At 38.2% G+C, this 23,661-nt stretch overlaps 1 protein-coding gene across 1 annotated transcript in view; it reads left to right on the top strand.

Moving 5' to 3' along the window:
• LOC122573290 (collagen alpha-5(IV) chain) overlaps window positions 1-23,661 on the top strand; it is a 56,624-nt gene that overhangs the window by 13,880 nt on the left and 19,083 nt on the right. Inside the window, exon 2 of the mRNA XM_043739408.1 lies at window positions 12,431-12,616. Coding sequence (XP_043595343.1) covers window positions 12,431-12,616 — 186 coding nt within the window. The remainder of the gene's footprint in view (window positions 1-12,430; window positions 12,617-23,661) is intronic.

The following is a 23,661-nucleotide window of genomic DNA, read 5'->3' as shown; positions in this document are numbered from 1 at the left end:
TGCTTTTAATAGCGGAAGAGATACATTTTTCTGCGTTTAATAATTTTTTAGGATGAGTAGACACAGCATAAAAAACTTTTCTACATTGAACGTATCATCGTTTCCATTAGCATATCGTGTCTGTTAACTTCAAAGATCGTAAATCGTTCATTGGCACTATTTTACAATACTTGGTGATTCATATCTGAGATGTTTTATCGTGTATTATCGATTATCGGTCACATTTTCTTTTTTTTTTTTTTTAATTCTTTCGCATAATGAACTGAAAATGACAATGTCATCGCTATAAGAATAGCGTAATTTGTACACATGTAGTATAAAAGTTTCAATTCTGTGCATTTAAAGCGAATGCATGTGCATGGTAGGTTATTTAATAACAAATGAAGTTTTCGCTATGTAATTTTAGTTAAAGTGGCCATTTTTTAAGGTAACTTTTAACCTATTTTTAACTTTTAACCTATTTAAACTTTTAATCTATTATTGCGTTATGTCAAAATTCATTTACGCGTTACTTATGAATAATTCAACAAAAGATAATTAAACATCGACAAGAACCAAGAAAAGTATCATAAGTCTAATAACATAATGTTATGTTTTCGAACGCGTAACTCACGCAATATCTGAAATTTTCGAAGCATACATTACGCTAAAATATGAGAATATATTATTATATAAGTAAAAACAGGCTGACAGACTCGCACAAAACACTTCATACCATGACAGTACTCGTATTTTTTTCTTCGTGTAAAAGGATTTTATAAGACAACCGGTGTAAGTTGTTTTCAACAATTTAAACAGTTGTTAATGGCTACTTAGAACTTTTTAAATCACTCCCGTATAACTTCATTAATTTCTCAATTTTTCTACGAACCTTTACACGTGCCGATCTCATTGAGTTTTCAAACTGCAATGGAAAGGTGCTTATGTAATCCCCATTACTCAACAAACTTGCGAAACGAGCACCTTGCTACATATACAAATCTATATAAAACATGAAATATTGCTGCAAAACAAAAAAGCTCGCGCGTACATGCAGCTCGAAGAAGGACATGAAAGATTAAAGGGCTGCCGCGATTTTTACGTAATTACTTCCCTCTCGCGATAAAAGGCAAACGAAATAAAAGGAAAAAGTGGTAGAGGGGAGAATAAAAAAAATGTTGAACGCGGTGCTAAATAATAACGTTCGAGTGTATCGATAGTGAGATCGACGCCCGGAGCTCGTATTTACCGCACGATTACCGGTCGATTCGGCTTCGTACACCGACACGTATCGATAGAGGTGAAGAAGGCGGCGATTCACATGTGTCGTACGCACACGTGGATTCTTTTATGGGGGTCAGCATTTCTGCCGGCAGACATGGCGTTCAGGTTCAGACGAGTCAGACACTCGGCTCGTTTATAGCGATACACCGGCCCCTGTTGAACAAGTGTTGGGGAGAGCCAACCTTTTCCGACCTATTAGGGATTTGAATAAAGCCATTTATGGGGTTTCAACTCTTCCTCTCTTTGCTTTCTAATATCTTACGTCCTACGTTGTGCCAGAATCGATTGACTCTATTGTCTGGCGGATTTATCGAGATTTAATCGAGTGATACTTTTTATAGTAGCAAACTTACAATTTTAATCGACGGTAACTTCATCGAAGTTATCAAAGAAACAACGTCTTATTCCAATCGACCGATTCTGTGCTGCGGAAGATTTTTCGAAATCTAACGTACGTTGTGTCAAATCGTTATTATTATTACTTAATCTACGTTAACGATTTCAAAGTTTGAATTAAGAGATAAAAGAAAATCTCGTCTCCTGTACGAGATAGAACGTTTATAAACTCGAAGAAATTGCAAATTACCCTTTCGCTAATTGTTCGGGAACTCTAAACGCATCATCTATATAATTATAGTAATATCGCAACTTTGAACTATGACTTTGTTGCCGCGTTGTCGCTCCCATCGTACGTGCTCGAAACTCGGTTAATGAAAATTAATACCCGAAGCATGCGAAAATTAGCTTCAAGATGCAAATTTTCTTCAATTCACCAGTACAACTCTGAAATTAGTAAACATAAGATCATTCCATTAACAAGCACATATGACGACGAAGAGAAATACGCGCAAGGCGCGAGTCAAAGTTTCCTATGAAATCCTATTTAAATTAAAAGAAAAACGTTTCATAAAATATAAACGTCGGCTTGAAAATTGAAACAGCTGCATCATAAATAAAGATTGAGTGCGATTACGATATTGACTTTAAAAGTAGTAAAATTCTTTATTATAGAAATATATACATATGTGTGTATGTGTGTAATTAAACAAAAGTAATTAACCCGTCGTCAAACGATTCGTCACTATTTAACTATTGGCAACGTCTTAACGATATCGAACTGAGAAGAAACGAAGAATCGGTAGAAAATGGAAACAAACGGCCGTCGGAGGGTGGAAACAAAAGGCGCGGGATTAGAAAAAACGGCGGAGAAAGGAAAGGAGAAGCAAAGGAATGCGAAACGAGTTGCGATATTTTATGCAAGTCCGCTGATCAATTTTTTTACGCGGCCGATGCTTCGTTTTAGACCGAAGAAAACAAGTGGCAAAAAAGAGAGCGAAAGACGTTGTAGAGCAGTTCTTAAAAATCACGAAAGAGAGGAGAGAAAGAAAAGGAAGAGGAGGTAGGGAAAAGAGGACACAGGAAAAGAATTTAAAGGGTAATTCCCGTTGTCCTGGACATGCGGTGAGTTTGCATAACGACGGCGGCGTGTCGTGTTAGTTGTTCCCTCGATGCTTATCCACTTACGAAGCTCCGTATCGTACGCACTTCTTGACCACGGATTTTTAGTGAATTTCCTTTTTCATACAAAGAAGCGACCGCACAGAGGTCGGAACTCGACGCTCGAGTGCATGCTGAAGAAAGTGCGGCTGCCTCTTCGAAAATTACTTGACACAAATCAATCGGTTCGTAGCGATATTTCTCATGACTTTATTTTCTCTGCTTCTTACGAGACTGTACATTCCATCGTGAATATTTTTTTATTTCCAATACACGAAGTAAACCAAGCTCGATTAGTAGCTTTCGAGGAGGAATTTTCAACAAATTTCCTTTTTCAGCAGCTTCTTCAGCAGCACAGCTCGAAATTCAATGCTTTGGTATGTATTCAGGAATATTCTGGCTAGAATTATCTAACTAAAATTACTCGCTTATAATGTATTCTGTAATATTTGAATAATGTTTAGGAAATTTATTAAATTTCTCAATATACATGGTCGCGAAACAATTTCTCAGGCGAATAATATTTTGTTGACAAGAATAAAAATGACTGTTTAATCTACTCGAAGCGACAGTACATTGTACGAATCGAAACTCGCTGACATCTTAAAAATATATTAAACAGGATTTATAATATTTTAAAAAACCACAATTTTTAATACCATTGATTTTATAAGATTTTAATATCTTAAAATCTTTAAAGTTACCACATTATTCTTTCAAGCATGTTGCAAATAATTACCCAGATTCGTACAAAAAGCCGCTCGGGCCATCAATATCCATTAAAAACGTATTGCACGCTACAATGCTTCGTAGTTCTCGATATCTTTCATTAAGCATCCCTCCCAAACGTTCTCAAGCAGTTCTTGTTCGTTTTCAATAAAGCGAAATCATGATGAATCACGGCCGTGTACGTCAAAAGGATAGATAGAGAGGAGGACAGCGAGAATCAAAAACGAAATTTCACGGAGCGAAAGGCGAAAGAAAAACGAAACGAAAAGGAGGAAGATGTAATGGTCGGTCCATGCGCGCAAGAGGCAAGAGGGAAAGGTCGTTGTAGCCGAGCATGCGAAAGGAAAGAGAAGTTAACACGCGCGTAACGAGGATGATCCAGGCAGAATTAAAAAAATGAGTTCGAGGCGGCATATACCGCCTCGCGGTACTGCAGGAATTAAAAAAGGAGCGCGCAAGAGAAAAAAGAGCCTGTAAAAAGGAGAAAAAGATCAGAAGAACTTCGAAATGAACGCGACGAAGAAAGTAAAAAGGAAGAACAAGAGGATAAATTCACGATGCCATGCCGGTGATGCTTATGTAATCGACCAAACGGTGTATGTACATTACCCGCTGCTTAAAAGATATTCGAACACTGATTGAATCGATCGAATCGGTTGCACGCAATAGCGATATGTGAATTGTACGAAAATGCACGAGTTAATTGCAAATTAATAATTGGCATCACCACTTATCGTCTTTTTGTGGTATCACCAGGCTATAACGGTAAATTATCAACTCGAAAACATAGCGATAATATATTTTCGTTAGTCCTTTTAGAAAAATTCTGGTTAAAGTGTAACATAAGGTTAATCTTTACTTGTCAAGTAACAAGACAGTTCTATAGGTTTGACGATTAAGTAAATCAATTTCATTATCGCACATAGACTTTAGAAATTTGAACCGCGCAATAATGTTCTATTCTATTCGTAGGTGGGTTTACGATTATAAGGGATAAAACCATTGCAGTTCGATTTATCCGTAATTTTATAACTAAAATAAATCTGGTTAAAATTAAACGGTATTGTAAGCATGAAATTCATTGCGGGAAATTCAATCGCGATACAAGAGAGAGAGAGAGAGAGAGAGAGAGAGAGCTCAGTAACAGACTGACTTTTTTACCCGTTATTTTCTAAGTATCGTTCTTTCCCTTTGGACGATGACTCCTCGATTCGTCTGGAAACGAAACGCGACAGCAGGAGAGAACGCGACGTGGCAAAAGATGCCGGTCGGAGATCGATGCAACAGAAATAAAAAGAGAACGAAACGGCGAGGTAGCCGAAGAAAAGGACGCTGAGAACGAACACTGACGAGAATCTCGTAACCAGAGAAAAAGAGACGGAGAAATGAGTCAAGCGGTACAACACATCCCTATACGTATATATAGATATCGACAGTGTGTCTGGCCACGATTTCGCTCGGCCAGCGTCATCCGGCCAAGAGCTGAGGACGCTTAATATTACTGCACATTATGCAGATTCCGTACACCGTGTGCCTCCTCTTCGCCCTCTCTTCTTCTGCTGTTCGAGCTTGTTTCACCCCCTACCTGCTCGCTTCTCTTGTCGGTATCTCGCTGCGTGCACGGCGAACAAACGATGGCGGACTACTTCGCATGCTGGATCAGTTAGACTATGGTTAGAGTGGATGCGTTTTTTCGCCAACTAACGTTCCAACGAATACGTTGAAATGACAATGTATGCAGAGTCGAAGCCATGGCGTGACTCAAACTCAAGGGTAGGATAAAAATCTTCGAATTACGAAGCTTCTGTCTCGTCGAGTTTCTAGGATAGAAGAGTTTTAAACAGGCGAAAACCACTTTGTACGAAGATTACTATTTTGCAAATTGTTCCGGCTTAAAGAAGGACAAATTCAATTCTTAGAAACTTTTCAAACGAACACCGTGCACGACGTTTCGTCGTTAGAAGGATTTCTGGGATCCCCTGGATGCTAATTCCCATCTTTTCTCTTCGTCTGCCTCTTTGATTCGTCCTTTTGCTCGTGTGGAAGCCTTGGCGAGTTGGAGATGCTAGAAGAACGGGAGGGTTCGCGGAACAGGGAAGAATTTTTGTTATGCGCCGCATTAGCCTTTAGTGTTCCCGACTCTCGAATCGTATAGGTTTCAGAAGAAACTTCGTGCCGCCCTTTCCTTTTCGTTATAACATCGCAGGGATTTCATGAATTTTTACGATTTAATCATCGAAGTAAAAGCACGTGATTGATTTTCCTGACAGAAAGTTACAAAAAGCACCGACGTCGTTTATATCGATTTAATATATTTAATCACCGATAAAAATTTTGTTCGCGTAGTCATGGGTATAAATGGGTTAATGTTGATAATTTCGCTGAGAAAGTTCGACGAGTTCGGCACTACACCGATACCGGTCTCAGAACCAATTGGACCGGTTCGGGCCAATCTGCACTGAAAATCGGATTGCATAAAGCAACAGGGGACGACGTCTGCCTCCCGGTATCGCAATTAATCGTGCGTATAAAGGTTCCTCATATTTTTTTTTTTTTTTTTTTTGTACCACTCCCTAAAGCAGCACTGGAAAGTTTAACTTGGCGTATCATTCGCGTTACGTGACTGTCCGAAGTATGAATCATTCTTTTTATAAAATATGCTCACGGATATAATCAGTCATCGTTTGACATATCTTTACGAAATTCTGGTTCAAAGGGAAAGTATTTAATAATTTATCATTGGCCCAGCCGTGTTGCTGATATGATGTTCAACCGATATCTGCACCGTTTTACACGCACCGTTCGCAAAATCTCTTATCTGCGAAATGTCGGAAGCTACATTATCAAGAAATTTCAGCACCACTTTTTAATGCCCCTCCTGAATAATCCAAAGCTCGTTCCAAGCGTTCATTAACCCATAAATACCGTAGTGTTTCCAATTAAAGAATAAACCAGTAAGAGTGCATATCGACCGACCACAATAGCAGATATGTACTCGTATATCCAGCACGGAACACAGTCAAGTTGGATTATTGTCGACGAGAAGCAATGTTGGTTATCGTTATCGCGGTGAAACGCCTAACTAAGCGTCACGTTGCTTTTCACCGGAGGCAACGCGCAACGAATCGAGCCCTCCCTAGCCCTAGCCAACAACGATTACCCGCGAATGGCTTTATCGTCTCTCAGATTTCCTGCTTACAACGCAAAGGGTGATTCCCCGATAGACTCGTTTGCGTAAGTCGAGCCACGTCTCTTTACTTTACACGAATCCCACCGATCATAAACGCACAGATCGCCCGGATCGGTGAAAATATTCGCAACGATAGGAATACCGAAATTCCCCTGTATACACGCATCGAAGTGAGAAATTTTGCTTCGAATGTTTCACATTCACTATTTTGCTCCGAGTATTCCAAAATCAAAAATATTTTGAAATATCTCCCAAATAAAATCGCTAAAAGTGAGCAAACAGTACAACTTAATATTATCGTCGAACTTTATATAAATAATCCGTTTACTGCACAACCAGCAAGATAACAATTAGAATACTCAACGACTGAAAAAGTACGCTTGAAACGAGCTCCTCTTCGAGACTGCAGAAATCCCCTGCAGTTGAATCGCAGGAAAATTCCAAGTATCGAATTCATTCTATCGCCGGATACGGGATCGTGCGTTCTCCATGGAACACGAACCCCATGGCATAACGCCGTATGTTCGATAAGAGCTGTACCGCGATCTCGCCGTGAATACGCGCGTTACCTGCCCGAGTAGAACTTGTTTAACAATACGTTAATTCCACGTCGCAGTACACCGGCCATTGTTGGCGTGCATTTATCGGTCGAATGTCCGGCATAGCAATCGTAATCAGTTGGGTGGTGCCCTGTTCACAGAACAACGAAGGGATGGGGGGAAATTAAAGTGGCGCGTTAAACCCGCCGGGTGTAATTTGCTCGAGAGAGGCTTCTCTTTCCGTTCGATAAACGAGGAAAGTCGAGCGTTGCCGTCTTTAAAATAGAAACACGCGACGAACGGCTTAAAAATCAGCCGGACAAAAGGTGCAAGTACGACGGAGGCAGATAATTGAAAAATTTTGTCGATCGTGTACCGTATTCTGAGTGCGGAGAAAATTCAAATTCAATTATCTTCGTATTTCGATTGGAAAAGGATCGGTGCTTAAAATTTCGCGTCACTGGAACGAGATATCGTAGTAATCGACCGATTGGAATACGGTGATATTAAAGCGATCTGATGAATTCGCGTTTCTGTCCTATTAACGCGACAAGATGTATCATTCTAAAAGGATTGGCCAATTGTTAGAGTTATTATTGGCGTACTTTATTTTTGGTCAGCTACGATGGTTCATAATATCTGCCATAGAAAAATTTTACATCGTCCACATACGAGGAAGGAAAAACCGATCTTATTCTTAGTCTTTTTCTTACTTTGTGTAAAAAGTCGTGAGATTTTGAAATTATCTCCTTTCGTTTCCTTTATTCCATGCTACCATATAAAGTCACAGAATGACGAAGTCTGTTACTTTGCTCATACAAGAGTGATATGTTATAACATGCGAAAAACTTGGAACGATTTAGTTAGTAAAGCTTGTTTGCGACGATCCAAGAAAAAAGGAACTGTTTAGAAGGTTTTATGGTAAATGTGACATCATAGATCCAGGAACCTAAACGGTATGATATAAATATTTGGACCAACGGATCTCGTAAACGTCCGCTATTCGGTGAAAACTAGGAACTGATGGCATATGCTGGAACATGCTCTTCGCGATTACGTTAACACCATCATTTCCAAAGTTCTGAAATACAGAAGATATCTCAAAGATGCTTTATCATCTTTTTACTTATGAGTTCTGTAGTTCCACTGCCGGTAGACGGAGAAAGGATAGAAATGTTTTAATATGCGTAACTTAAGAAGTCATGTAAGAAGATAAGTATAAGTTATTTGTACGTGAAATTATTAATACGGAGAATTTACGAAATTTCTAACTTTATTTCAATAATTCACGACTACCGAAATATACGATAATAGTACAATTTAAAATCACGATTAAGCGTATTTAGAAAGATTAAGAAATTGTAAAATTCAAGTAAAAAGAAAGTACTCAAATCGTCGTTACTTTTAATGCAAATTATTAAAAACCGGGTTATCTAGAGTTCTGAACAATTAAGAGAGCAAATGAAATTCCCAAACGATTAGGATTAATAAAATTCACGACAAATTTTATCCTTACGTCGTATTCAAGTTGACACATGTAACGTGAAATACAGCGATATTAAGGGAAGAAGTAGGACAATTAATTTCTTAGATATCACGTTCAATATTTAAACAGCGATTCCATTGGCGTGGATACATATTCATAACGCATAAACTTGCCGACAAGGACAGTCTTCTCAGCTTAAGTGGTGCACTTCGTTCACGATGTATCGTAGATTATCAGTTAAAACGTGTAACACAGTATGTGTTCTGTTGTGTCGTTTAACGCGTCCTTTACCATTGATGGAATATACCAGAGCAATATATTCTCCTTATATACAAGGTGTTAAACAAGCAACTTACGCACAATGATAATCTACTTAATATCTCGATTTATCTTTGCTGTTGATATTTAAACAAAAATCGATAGAGATCGGTTTAAAGCATAAGAAAAATTCTCAGGTAAATTTATAGAAACTCGAAGGGTGGAACGTTCGAGCGTAAAATACTTTAATAATACGGGTGGTAGGAGGTTTAAGAATATTTCACTGAAATTTACATTTTAGGTACTAAGTATGTAGGTTAAAAGGAAAAATCAATACAGAGACGAATAGTACTTCAGAAAATAATTGCTAAAGCGAACGCTTCCGCCTAGCTTTATTGACTAAAGTCTAACAGGAAGCTAGTCATCTAACATTACCTGTTCAGCTCTGAAATTCTATTTTGCACGATGTAACGTCTAATATTATTTCCTTCGTTCGAAGTAATAATTTTCATATTTGCGTTATGTATTTGCAATTTTGTGGACGCGACGAGGACTGATTTAAGGAAATGTGTAAGAACAAAAATCAAATTATCCGATTCTTTCCTGAAAAGCCCTGAAAAGAAAAATGTTGCTACTCTTCGAATTTTTGTGCCAAACAAAACGGCATTTAACACTTGCAAAAGCTTTCACGTAAAATTCGAATGTAAGATCACGCGTATTAACAACGATTTCTTTAAATTTTCGTCGAACATAGGATAACATAACATAATTTTTTAACCATAAAGCATAGCGATTGATACAGGAAATAACTGAAAGCAGTTGGTACAAATTTATATATATTTCAATGAATAGATTCAACGAAGAATTTTTCCACTGTTGAAATTCGTGAGACGGGGCAGGACGTAATTCGCGATAGATCGTCCTCATGCGTAATCGCGAAATTATGTCACATGCGAACGCGACTCTCGTCCAAGCTGGAATATTACGTCATGCCGATGGCTAAGAGCAAGCAGACACGCCGCGAGCATTACATATTTGGAAGATCGTTTCGCGACGAGGTCATCATACAAAAATGAACATCGCGACAGATAAGACGGCTCGAAGATCGAAATCCGCAAAGAGTTACGGTCTCGCTTTATGTAGGACCCCTGTGCCGAGTCACTTCGTACAAGCTCACCTACTTTCTTAAAAAACATACCGTTTATTTTTTTCGCTGGAAACATATATGGAGTTGCCTGGCAATTACTGATGTCAGTAATTCATTCTTAAAATGCATAGACAAAATGTGAAATCGAAATTTTAGTTGTTCCTTACCTGTCTTGAAAATCGAAACGAGCGTTTTCTATTATTTTTTAATCGATATCGTATTTTTCTTAGACGTTTTAGCTTGAGAGATGTACGAAAGAATCATCGATAATATGCATGATCGCTCGTTTGAATTTTATGACAAATTTTCGTTTGTTAATATTAATCTTTACTATGTATCCGATGGACATCTGTGAGAAATGTACTCGATTAACTTTTCCTAGTGTAATAATAGCTAACTGTTTCCAAAAATTCATTTATTCAATTTTAGAGCAGATTATCTTCAAAGTATATTTTGTTCTGCCGATATATTAATGTAACTTGAGATATACTTTTCTTGGATTTCAGTAATGAATTCCAAGATTTGAACGAAACTACTATTTAATCTTATCTGCAAGACTATGATAGTCAGACTCGAATTTCTTTGATATTTCTCTCCTCGCGCTTATTATTTCGTAATAACTCTTTAAAAAAATGCGATTCTGTTCCATTTACGTACATCATTATCGGCGATCGATTCTTAGAAAGAGATTAAGGAGTTTACGATCCACCGATCAAATAATCGAAAGTTTATCATCGACCGCATGTTGCGGTAAATACGGTCCTCGCAAAACTCCAAAGCCACGGGGATACCTTGACACATGATTAAAAACAAGGTGACTTGTCACAACCAATCACGTAGGTGGCATTAAACTGATGCATTAATGCAACGGTGACCTTGATTTCGCGCAGTCTTTGCGATCGTGGGTGGTAACTGAAGTGCAGATTCACTTTTTCTTCTGTTACATAAATCCTTGCCATTAAAATATTCCAGCGATCCGGCTCGAATTACCGGATTCTATTTAAAAAAGTAACTGCCCGGAGTCTTTTTCGATAAACAGTTGGCCCGTGCACTGGATTTCAACTCGTAAATATTTTTGCAAACTGTTCGAACGATTCCTGGTAGTATCGACACCATACAGAAATGTCAATAAAAATAGAGAAAAAGCTTTGATGTATTGCCTAACGAATTAACCATTTCCTTTCCTCTTTTTCTTTGTATATTTCAACAGATTTAATACGATTGAATTAACGGAAGTTGTATTTCTTTCAACGACGTAATACAGTTTCGCTGTACAGAACATTACTTTAACGCGTTAGAATATTGCACGTTTTATGAATATCGTGGAATATTAATAATAAAGAAAAAATGTTCAAATTCACTCTCCGAGAACACGGTGACACAAGAAAGGATAAAAAGTTCCCTAAAACTCATTTTTCGAAGCTTAAATAACACAGAACGCGAGATATGATTACACGAGTTGAAAATAACTTTGGAATTCTTAAGCGGAAAGCTTGTTTATCACGCTTAAAGTAACGTATAGTTGCCGCGTGCCACAAACTAGGATATTCTAACAAGCCGGTAAGGTGAACGCTCGAAATTTCTAAATTCGACTATTCCAACAAACATCGGAGCACCTGAATAACCAACCACTAGGCGAATAACCGAAGAAACACAAACGTGGCCGCTCCATTTTTCGATATAAAAGATCCGCTGCAATGGGTCCGTGTCTCGCACGTGCGGACCTTATTATTCGTACGCACGTTACATTATTTATTCGTGCACGGGCCAATATAATGTTGTAGAACGATGAAAAAAATGGCGAAGAAAGAACACGTGTCTTGTATGTATGTACACACATCGTACCGGGGTTTCTTCGAAAGCTGGACGTCGTTCGTCGTTCTTCAAGTCTCGTTGACATAAGCAGAACAGCTTTCATCCTCCGAAACAAACGCGTGCGATTACATTTTTCTCCTCTTTCGCGTTATTCAAACAGATATGGTCCTTCGAGATACGGTGGCGTATGTTATTCGCAAATTAACATCCGTAAGCTGATGTTGCCTCGACGAAATCACGAGAGAATTTTAGAGACATAAAGTTAAACCTTTCGGGGCTGAATTTTATTTAGACGCAAAGAAAAATGTAGTTTTATCGATCATTAATAACAGAAACGTCTCTTGTATGTTGATATTTTGGCAGAGAAGGGACACTGAAATTTCAAGCCAACTTTGCTTAAGAATTTATCGTTTAATCGCTTAATAATATGTAAAATAATTAGTAATAATTAAACAACAACTAAAGTAATTAATAAGTTATGTTTCAATGTCACGATGTTGTTACAGATCTGCAGAGATTCATACAAATGCGATTGCAAGGGGATAAAAGGTACACCAGGTTTCCCTGGTATCTCTGGACCTCAGGGACCAGAAGGACTTCCTGGTGACATCGGACCAGATGGGCCACCCGGTCCGAAAGGTGAAAAAGGTGCTGCTGGAGAATATGGTGGTACAGGAGAAAAGGGCTACAGGGTAAGCGAACAGTCATATCTCACGATATTATTCACGTTAAGAATTGCACGATTAAATAGGTTTATGAGTATTAATCAGTTTTACAATTATTCAACCGCATATATCCATAATCAATAATTTCAAAATATATACAAGAGAAATATCGTTATTCCAATTCTTATTCACATAATGTGTGAATAATTCAAACATAGATCTGGATGATGATATTCGAGCCGCTCGAAAACCGAAAAGTTGGTAAATTCCACAAGTTAAGTTCCATGAAAGATAATATCGATCAGTTTGGTTGTTAAAGGGCTGAGTTACATCGCGTATGTTGTAAATCGAGTAAAAAATCGTATCGTATTACGTTGAACCGAAATGTACAATTGCTTAAACAATTTTGATAGAGGCAGAATTTTTAGTAACTGACGCAATTACATCGTAAAATACTTAATGAGGGCTACAGATGTCTCGTCTTCTTCTTCTTTCTATGTTTCATTTTTTTTTTTTTTTTTTTTTTTTTTTTTTTTTTTTTTTTTTTTTTTTTTTTTTTTTTTATCACCATGAGTCAAACTCAACATCGTGGGTGTATTAGCAGAAAATAAAATACGGGGAAATTATGTGAATCCGTAGTATCGCAGCTGCTTCTTAATTGCTTCCGCAGTCCGTAACCGTCGAGAAGTGCCTAAATTGGTCCTCCAGAATTGGGCGAAATATTTATTCCTTCATGGGCAGCCATGATTAAAAATACGGTACTTGTTACATCGATCACTTTAGTTCTACATTACCATATCTTAATTAAAAAATTCTTTAAAATCAATTCAACGCATAGCTAATAATTTCGAAAGTATCCAATAATTCCGTAATAATTGCATTCTGAAATTGTAATCTTCAAAATTCTTCAAAAGAAAATTTCATATTACTATTAGGTTGTCCGAAAAGTGTCTTTCTTTTACAGACACGTCCTTTTTACAGCGACGCATCTTTATACAAACATGAAACCTAATTTGTCGAACGTTGTAATCTTTATCTTGAAATAATATAAAACGAAAAATGTTATGCATCCATTATTTCCTTATAAAACGAAAGAAACTTTTCGGCCGACCTAATAATACGTAACATATCACGGTTAAAAGTTAAACGCTTAAAAATGACACGAATAAATACGTGTAAAATAAATAGTAGAATATCAAGATGGAGCATAGCTGTACGTCTGAAAATAAAAAATCTAGATCCACTTCTCTTTTGCTAAAACTGTATAAACCGAATACGCGGAAGGAACACAATCGAAATCGCATAGCGGGATTATCGTATTCTCTCCATTTGTTCAGCTAACGAGGATACCAGAGCCGCTTTTTTTTCGGTTCGATTTTCGATGAAATTGTTGCTGAGTACGCGTGTACGCGTTCAAAAGGGGGATTAAAAAAGAGCGGTATGGCGTCAGCCGCCAGAAACGGAGCGTTTCCAAATGCGGAGAACGAGAAGGAATTACCGCGGAACTCCCACAAAGTCCGCCCGCACTCGATCCTCTTGCACAGAAGTACCGCGAATCCATTCTTTCGCAACCCGAACCCGATACAATATGATGGAACATTACACCGTGACGAGAAACAGAAATGATTCGTTTTCGACGAAGAGCTGACTTGAGACGAGACGAAGAAGAGATAAGGAGAGTTACGAACCGTATCCAATCACGCTGTCTCACGATCAATGATGTCGCCCGTCATCCTGATCAACGATTGTCGATCATTGCGGTCGAGGGTTGAACGGGTTTTCAGGTGGGAGTCGATGAAATTTGATCGAGTTTGGTTTGTAAAGTTCGATGGCAAATAGTCGAAGTTGATATTGATGTAATATTTGTTTTTCCAGTTCACCTTTTTCGCTGATCTTTCAAAACCTCGTGAAATTTTAGAGAAACACGATAGAATAAAATATACTTAAATATACTAAATAATATACTAAACTGTGGATTTTTATGGATTTATGGGAAACTTGAAGGTGGAATTATTCTGAAAGTACACGTAATAAGCAAAGATGTCGTATGATTATGCAAGTTACAAAGTTACATAAAAAAATCAGGTCACAAGAAGAACAGAGGTCGCAGCAACTAGGTGATAAGGACCTTTATCAAAACGATGCGAAATATTGCGGAACCATGTTAAGAGAATGCTACTTCACGGTTGCGCAGTCGACTCCTTAATGAACATCTATCAGTTTGCGGCAAGATAAGACTTTACGAGCGCATTTTTCTCTTTTTTACGACACATACGGATTGCATCTTTTACATCGGGACGCCGGCGGCTCCAAACGAGTCATCTGGATGACGTCATGGCCCTTTCTGGTACCACTGCATCGAGAGCGACCTTTTCGACCGCTGCAACGTTGCCAGTATCCCCGATTTTCTTCATCGCTTCTGACCTTTTTTACGCAGCTTAAAAAGATGCCATAAACGAAACAAATGATAATTTTATTGAACTTTATGATGATAATAATTCTTCTAGGTAACTAATCTACTAAATCGTTGGTGTCAGAATATTTAGAAGATCGCTTCGAGGTTGACCGTTCATTTTGGAACAAATTATAATACATCGTTGATATAAATTTATAGAATAGTTTTAGTTGTAAAAAATTGATCGCAGTAGATGTTACAAATTTAAGCTAGGAGTGGATTCTATCGAACAATCTCTAGTTGTTATGATTAGCGTTGTCTCTTATCGTACAGTTTATATTACCAAGGTAAAATCAATTGGCAATTGCAGGAATTACAAATTATAGCAAAATGCAATAAAGTAGGAACCAGTCGAAAATGGTACATTTCCTCCCGTAAAATTAAATTGTTTCATCGTTTGCAAGATAAATTAAATTTCACGCAGTTAAATACTTTACTTAAAGAGAACGTTTAAATAAACTGATACCAAATTGCAAAGAATGTTAAGTTCTTCCAACTTGATAACGAACTTTCCCATTAACGTCGCAACGATTGATATCGGATTAATCATTAAATCATAAAATTTCAAGACGGTAATAACCGCCAACGACAATGAATTCACAATGAACCGTAATGACATTTCTTCCAATAGCGCGATGTTTCTTCATAATACGATGCTATTTTTTCATAGAATTATTCAATATCCATTCGATAACCGTGCGTCATTACTGTCTAAAAACATCGATTTGCAGCTAGATGTAGGAGGAATAACGATCTTGTATATTTCCACGCAGCTTCTAGAAACGTGGGTTGGACAATAAAGGTTGGTCGTGACAATAAAACGAAGGATACGCATAATTTTTTCATTTATTCAAAAATATTCGTTAAATATCTGGCCGTAAGGGCAAAGTAGAAATCTCGAGCGGTCGTATGTAAATTTCATCGGGCTCATCGTTGGCCTGACGATCGTAAATCTTTCGGTATCATCCGCCATGGCGACCATAAAGTCGAGGCTGACGCACTCGATTAACCCGATCGTTGTTTCGACGTCGCAGTTAACCTTCGTGTTACGATGTTCTCAGTTTCTCTAATTTTCTAGCCGCGTATCGGGTTCAATTCAAACGAACTACAGCTTTGAGGATCTTTTTCTCTCGCTGGTAGATTCGCACGAAACGTGTCGTAAAAGGAACGCGCGCGCGAGAACACGCTGACGTCATGGTCCTTTCTGGAGAACGGATGCTGTGTTCGATGGTACCGCACTGACGCGACACTTTACCGAGCAACAAGTGAAAAAATAAACATTCCTCTCCGTGGTTATTTCGCGATACCACTCCACTTGAAAGAAGATTTCTGCTTGCGCGACGTCGTATAGAGTGGCTCCATCGAATAAGAATATTTCTGCACGTTAATAAAATATTTCTACCGATCGAGGGATATACTTTCTTCTGCGTAATATCGAGACTTTTTCGTTGCATTGTTTGATGTAAGTTTTAAACTTATAGCGGTAAAAAATGTTACGCGATTAATAGTCCTTGGTTGTGAATTCTATCGAAGGAAAAATTATTCACTTAAAATATCTTTAATACATACATGTGTCGTTACAAATATTGTTTCCGCTTGGAGAACGTATTCCGAAAATTTCTGAAATTTGAGAAGAATATGAAAGAATCGTTACTGATACGTATGATGTTTCGTTCGTACTGCAAAAAACAAAAAGTGCTGACAAAAAAAATTTCTTTCAAGGTCTTTTTTAAAACGACATTGAACCATAAACAATTAGAGAACCGAGATAGAATTAAAAAATAGAATATATCTCTAAACCGCGTAATAAAATATGAAAATATCGAATTGCGCCAATCTGGAAGATGAAAAGTGATCGAAAAGTGCGAAATTTTGAAAGTACGCGCGAGCTTCCCCCACGTTCAAAACCCATGTAAAACCGATCGAAATAAACTCGATGCAGCTTGTAAAAAATGACTCAATTGGAAAATTATTCGGTGCAGTGGTGTCGCCAGAGGCGAACAAAAGCTGCAGACCTCGTTCCGAAATTACCACCGAAGTGGTGGGAATGGCACAATTCTGCGCTTTGGGTTAACAATTCGGCCCGACGGTTCAGGACGTAGGCGTTAATGATAAATTGCAGCATCTCGCCTTCCTCGCGTTTGGCATTGATCCCTATCTACGTAACGATTACCCAGATATTACATATTACAAGCATACCCACGTGCCACGACTATTTTGTACGAGCTGACCGATGAAGTCGTCGTCTACGTCGTTGTCTCGTTATCAGGATTGACACGAATTAACAGAAACGCGGGCCTTTCCTATTGCAGTTCCGCCCCGAGATTACTCGATTCCTGCTTCCTTGCGCTTTTCGTAGCGTCAGTTGTCGCGACGCGTCGGTTTGATAGACAAGTGACACACATAAAAAAAAAAAGAAAAAAAAAATGGTCAATTTCGAGAGAAAAAGTAAAATTGTAATATTACGTAGGTTCCTCGGGAAGTTTGTAGCTTTCTGATAATCGATAGATTTTAGTAAAGTTGGAACAGATGAAAAAGAAAATATGCTGGACCGAATCTATTAATAACTGACGAAGATTTCCTACACGGTAAACAATTAGAAAAATCTAAGCTCGTCCACGTGGGGATCGTTAAGCTGATCAAAGAGCAAACTAAAAGGCGACGAGAAAATACACGAGGTAGGAAAAAAGGAAACAGAAGTGCACGCCCACGCGGTAAAAGAGACGGCGACGTTGACGAGGCTGGGACGAGCACGTGTAACCCCTGTTTTGTTTCGCTTGAACGAAGTAGGGTATCTAAGCGCCGATAAAGAAATCTCCGTTTCACCGACGATACGCCTCTCTCTGCCATGCGGCTATCCTCCTTTGATACCGAACCTACGTGCCATTAACCCCTCGTGACATTCGCACTTTGTACCACCCCATCGTCGATAGCCGAACAAATTTACGTGACATTCATTTTTATACGTGTGAATTCTCGATGATCGTTTAACCTGTTGACCGAAGCAAATATGTCGCTCGAATTTTCGATCTTTTAAATACCAAGTTGCCTTATTTACGGATCCTCTATCTTCTGATGCATCGCTTCGTTTCTCTTGGAAATAATTTTGTCGTATTTATGTTTGAAAGTATATTACGCGATAAAAACATGTGCTCAAATTAGATTGAGACAGAACAGGCTTATTAAAAAAGCAGTATGTATTATGAAATTTATTAATCGTTCAATCCTCCTCGATAGCGAGTATATTCTTGCAATTGGGTCGAAAAATACTCGATTGCTCGAGTTTCGTCATTTATGTTTCATTTGAACTCTACGACAGTGCGTGATTTGCTGATACACACTTTAAACTTGCAAGGATGTACATATTTGTTGACGTAATAGCTAGTTCGAAAATGATCGCATCAATTTCGCTGAATTCGATATCAGCATCAACCTGTTGCGAAAGATATGTTAACCAAACTGATCAATTTCATCTTTCATATATTCTAATTTTGCTACTTTTCCATTTACGAGGAATCCTGTCGGCTGTATTGGCTGTGTATCGCTATTTTCTGAGGCTTCAAACAATCGATTTAGAAATTAAATTATCGATATAACCAGAGATATTTTATAACTACCTGTTGCACGTAAAATTCGTTTGTCAAAAAATACGCCATAAAGCATGGGCGCACTGGTCTGATAGGAAGATTTATTGAAAATCGGAGTAATCTCTTTCAATTCACATTCGACCCATTGTTGATTTGCCGGTACATTTCATGCAGCGATAACGGATACCGAAAGGTGATAACGGCCATAGAACGGATACACGCAGCCAAGTCCTACGCGTTCGCTCGTCTTCTCATATCGCAAAATGTGGGGGTGAGAAGCATTTCCGTTCCGCAATCATCTACATATCGCTTGAATCTAATACCTTGCAGTTACTGGCAACGCTTTTACCGCGAAAAATCCGACGAATATCGAATTCGATAAAATCTACGAGATTTCGCTTATGAAAAAAACTGACCTTCTTATCGTTCATTCATCATTCAGTGTAAATTGATAAAATTAATTAATTCGTAGAAAATATGTTTGCGAAAATTAAAGACTGACCGTTGTTCGATTGAATTCGATTAGCGACGAACAAAGTTTCCGATTTAATACTCGAAAACGAAAAGGGCAGATGATAAAGTATATGATAAAATAAAACTTGTTCCACCTATCAATGCAACGAATGTGTTACACCGTCTGAAATACTCAGTCACAGCCGCATGATAGAATATCATCACCCGGTATAATATTACTTTTAACATCAACGTCGTCTGAAATTTACCAAAACTAGACTCTATTCTCGGAGATCTGTTCCTACATTCTTTATCCACCGATATTTATCCCACACTTATACCGCGAAATTTCGCAAGCCTTCGCGATGTTCGCGTTCTCGCTGATTGCTCCAATCTAGCGGGCCATTTGAATCGTCTTTCTTCGCGTAAGATTTTCACGAAATTAGGTCGTCCCATTAAAAGCACGAACCGACCGAAAGACAGAAGGAGAGAGAGAGAGAGAGAGAGAGAGAAAAGAACGAAAAAGGGAGGATGACATACCACGCGTATTGCGATAACGCACTTCCCATTGACAGATCATTCTATGCTTCCAGCAGTGTGAAACCGGATGTCGAATGATCTCATAACCAGATACGCTCTGCCTACCCTTCCTTCCTTAACGTTTCACAGAATTTCAGCGAATAGTTTATCTGTGAACAAAAGAAGATAAAAAAAAAGGAATTGAGGAGCTTTCTAGAAAAAAGAATCCACGACACAGAACGATGCATCGAACAAAGCCTTTATTCTGGCTTTTAACATTAGTCGTTCTGTGGTCGGCTTATTAGAAGTTCTTTTCATCTCGTATCAAACACGACGATTGATCTACGTACATTGTCAACGAGACGATTAATCGATCAGAACTTTTTTTATTCGCGCAAAACGATGAAGTTAATCGTCTCTCGGTTGGTCCTGTCATCGGCTAGCCAACTCTGCTAATTGAGAACCGTAAACGTGTTTTATCTGTCAAATTGTACGATATTTCGACAAACGTGGGCCATCGTTCGAACGAGATTGAAAAATACGAACGTAAGTACTGCGATATGGACAAAATTGTTCGTTCGTTCGTTGTTCGGTCTGCGAAGGCTCGCAACTACATGCGCAACTTTGATCAGCTTGATGTTGATATTTCGACATTTTGTGAAACGTGAATTATAAAACTGATGGTCAATGATGGTCACGCGTACCATGAAATTTAAAGGAGAGGCTAATTACGAACGAAATTGAACAAAATGTTACAACGTTGAAATACGTCAGTATATACGTCGGTACAGACGTGTTTTAACAATTGACGAGTTTCATTATATGGTGGGGTATTAATATAGATATACGAATCAAACATTAATATAGAAGAAATATAGGATAAGGTAAGAATAAACAGATTCTGTTGGAGAACAAGGATTTCTCCGAAACAATATGTACATGTTTTATTAAATATTTTTGGACCAATCGATTTCATTTATGAAAATTCTTTTCTAAAATTTATCGTCTTTTACATCGAAATTACTTTTCAATCGTGCACACTTTCATCTTGGATTCGCCGGTTTCCGTTTAAGGAGAGGATTTATGACTCGTCATCCTAGATTTAACCCTTTCCCTGAGTTCACACCAGACCAATCAGTGCAAGCCCTTAAAAGGAAGTGTGTCAATTTGTATCGAGTCTGACCATATTTGGTAGGCACCGGTACCCTCTACCAACTATACTCTCTGGTACTTGCATCGTAAATTCATGTTTTCCAAAGGTGAACAACCTTCCTGCCCCTCATTTTCAATTTATTCCAAATGTCTCCGAATTTCGATAAATATTATATTATCGCCGTATAACATATCGATCGATATATATCTACTGATCCATCAATTTAAAATAAATCACGTCGCCTGTTCATTACCATCGTTACAATTTTAATCGAGGTTCTCTTTTAGTAAAATATTCCAAATAAAACGATATTTACCCGACGCTCTGTTCCTCCACTCATGTTCATGAAACATAGCTTTCAAAGATTCTTTTCTAATTACTTCTAGGTACTTTAAAGATTACTTTGAGGCGAAAGAAGGCGATAAAACTTGCTTCTTACGCATTGAGCAGTTTCTGCTGGCCTCTCAATTTAACTGCTCGACAAAAACGCATGGCGATAGGCAGCGTGACAAAATCGATTCACCAGCGGAATATAGAAATATTCGACTCGGTACCTGCTCGGTGATATTTCAGCGGCATGCGTTTTCCCAATCATAATTAGTAAAGCACACGCAGCTTCCATGGAGGCCGTTGAAATATTGAGCAATTACAAACGATTTGTGGTCATATGAATTTATCAAGAACAATTATTGTCCGCTTTATACCCGGCCTACTTTCAGCCTCCCTTTCTTCTCTACTCCATACGTATCCCTCTATCCTTGTCTCTACGTAGCTAGTTGTCTGGCTATTAATTCCACTATGCATCTGTTCTACCATTTATTCGTTCGCCTGCGCATCTAGCCGTCTAAATACGCGCGTATCTATAGAAATAATTGAACAATATTTTTCTATTTCTTCAAAAAATCACCATTTAATTAATAAACTGTGACTTTTTATACAATTTTCGTTATCCGTATCAAATATTCATATTTTTACGAAATAAAGGAAACATAAAACAAACATGTGTTTCGCTCGCTAAATATTATAACAAATACTTTGTCTATTTTACGTATGGTTGTATACGTATTATACTTTGCCATCCACGACGAACATCGCGCACGGGCAAAAATTACGAGCCTCGGTTATCGAGTCGTTAAAAAGTTTCGAAACGCGGAGCCGCGATGATAAGAGCGGACTTTCACGCGAGGAGACGCGACGCACGCGGACCGATTCCCATGAGTATTTCATGGGTAGCTGTCGAATCCGCTGTTATCTGACCCGAATACGAATCAGCCGCGTTTCCATATTAATTTAGTCGGCCGGCGCGCACACATTCGCGTTTCGCTTTGCTTGCGACAACTTGGAAACGTAACAGCGCGAGGGCCTCCTCGGACGCGCTCAATTAAGATAAATAATTAAGATAAATCGGCGCGAACGCATAAATAATTCCGCGAATCGGTGGGCCGCTTTATAACTTTTCACTTTAACGATTGTAAATAAGAGGTGTGATTAACGTTCCGCTGAACAAGCGAGTCCCGCAATAGGTCGACGTTACATCGGGCATAGTTCATCAATTTCGGATGTCCGATATGTATAATTAAAGTGTGAAATACAGGATCGTTAACACGAATGATATATATCCGTTTTACGCCTGTTTCACGAAACGATTCAGTCCCGTTTCTCCACGTTCCAGGCGAATGGCAGTGAATCTTCTATTCACCGCATATCCCTTTGTTGGAAATTTTAAATAACCGTTCCATATATACTCGCGTATATATCACGCATCGATGATTCATAAATGTATTCGGTATGATAAATGAAAAACGCGTACAATATTCAAATTATTATTTCCAATACGAATTTCTTTCTAATTTTACGAATATAAAATGTATAACATTGCAATTGTGTCAGAGTAAAACAGTCCACGAGCGACTCGACTCCGCTGTCCGTATCGGCTAATAAGTTTACGAGTTCACCAAAGATTTCTAAATGTGAGATATGGCGGTACGCCACGTGGAAACATTCACGTGGATACCACGAATAAGACAATGGACAAAGGAAGTTGGTCTGATCAGCGTAGCAGCAACGAGGCGCTTGTGTTGGTCAGGAGGACCATTCTGGTCCACGACAGCGATCGATTCGTATCGAGCAGTAGCACGGAACTTTATCAAGTCTTTATATATCTTACGGTTGATCGTGCAGATATTAAAATTCTAAACTACTTTCCATGAAACAATGCTAAAGTAATTCGGATGGAACGCATAATAGTTTAGGAAGAATTTGCGAAGATAGTCGTCGAAATATCGTTGTAAAATCGCGTTTCATGAAAAATTTCAGCAGGGAAAGAAGTAATATATAATTAGTTTACAGTCTTGTGGTACAGCATTCTCAATCAGGCATGATTCTTGAGAGTTGCGCAACAGGTTAACTGATAAAGCTGTTTCTTCTTCTTTTTTTTTTTTTACCGTTTCTTAAAACTGTAATCACGCAAGATAAGTGCGTTAATCGTCGACGGAAGATCTGACGAAGCTAAGAATTTTCCACTACAAATAAAAATTCAAGCTAATTCGAGGATTGCGTCAAGACGTAATTCGTACTTAACGCAACGTACGCATTTTTAATGCATAACGAAATTTCCCAATGCAATTACAGTTTTCAGGAATACTTGGAAAACAAGCAAAATAGTTTATACTTTAATGCTGCATAGACAAAGATAAAGGCGAGAATAATATTATTGCCATCAATTTTCCAACTTGTATCTGCCGTTATACATGCGTACAATTTAACCAAGATTATCTTTCCTTTATCTATCTTCTCTCCTTATTCGTTCTCTCTTCTTTATTTTCTCGCATATTATAATCTAGATTAATAAATCAATAAATAATATTGAAACTCGAGGAATTTTTGTAATCGTTAAATTGGAAAT

This window comes from Bombus pyrosoma, linkage group LG12 (genome assembly GCF_014825855.1).
Source record: "Bombus pyrosoma isolate SC7728 linkage group LG12, ASM1482585v1, whole genome shotgun sequence".
Classification (NCBI taxonomy): Eukaryota; Metazoa; Arthropoda; class Insecta; order Hymenoptera; family Apidae; genus Bombus; species Bombus pyrosoma.
The sequence above is the reverse complement of the archived record's forward strand: the minus strand, read 5'-3'. Positions and strand labels throughout refer to the sequence as shown.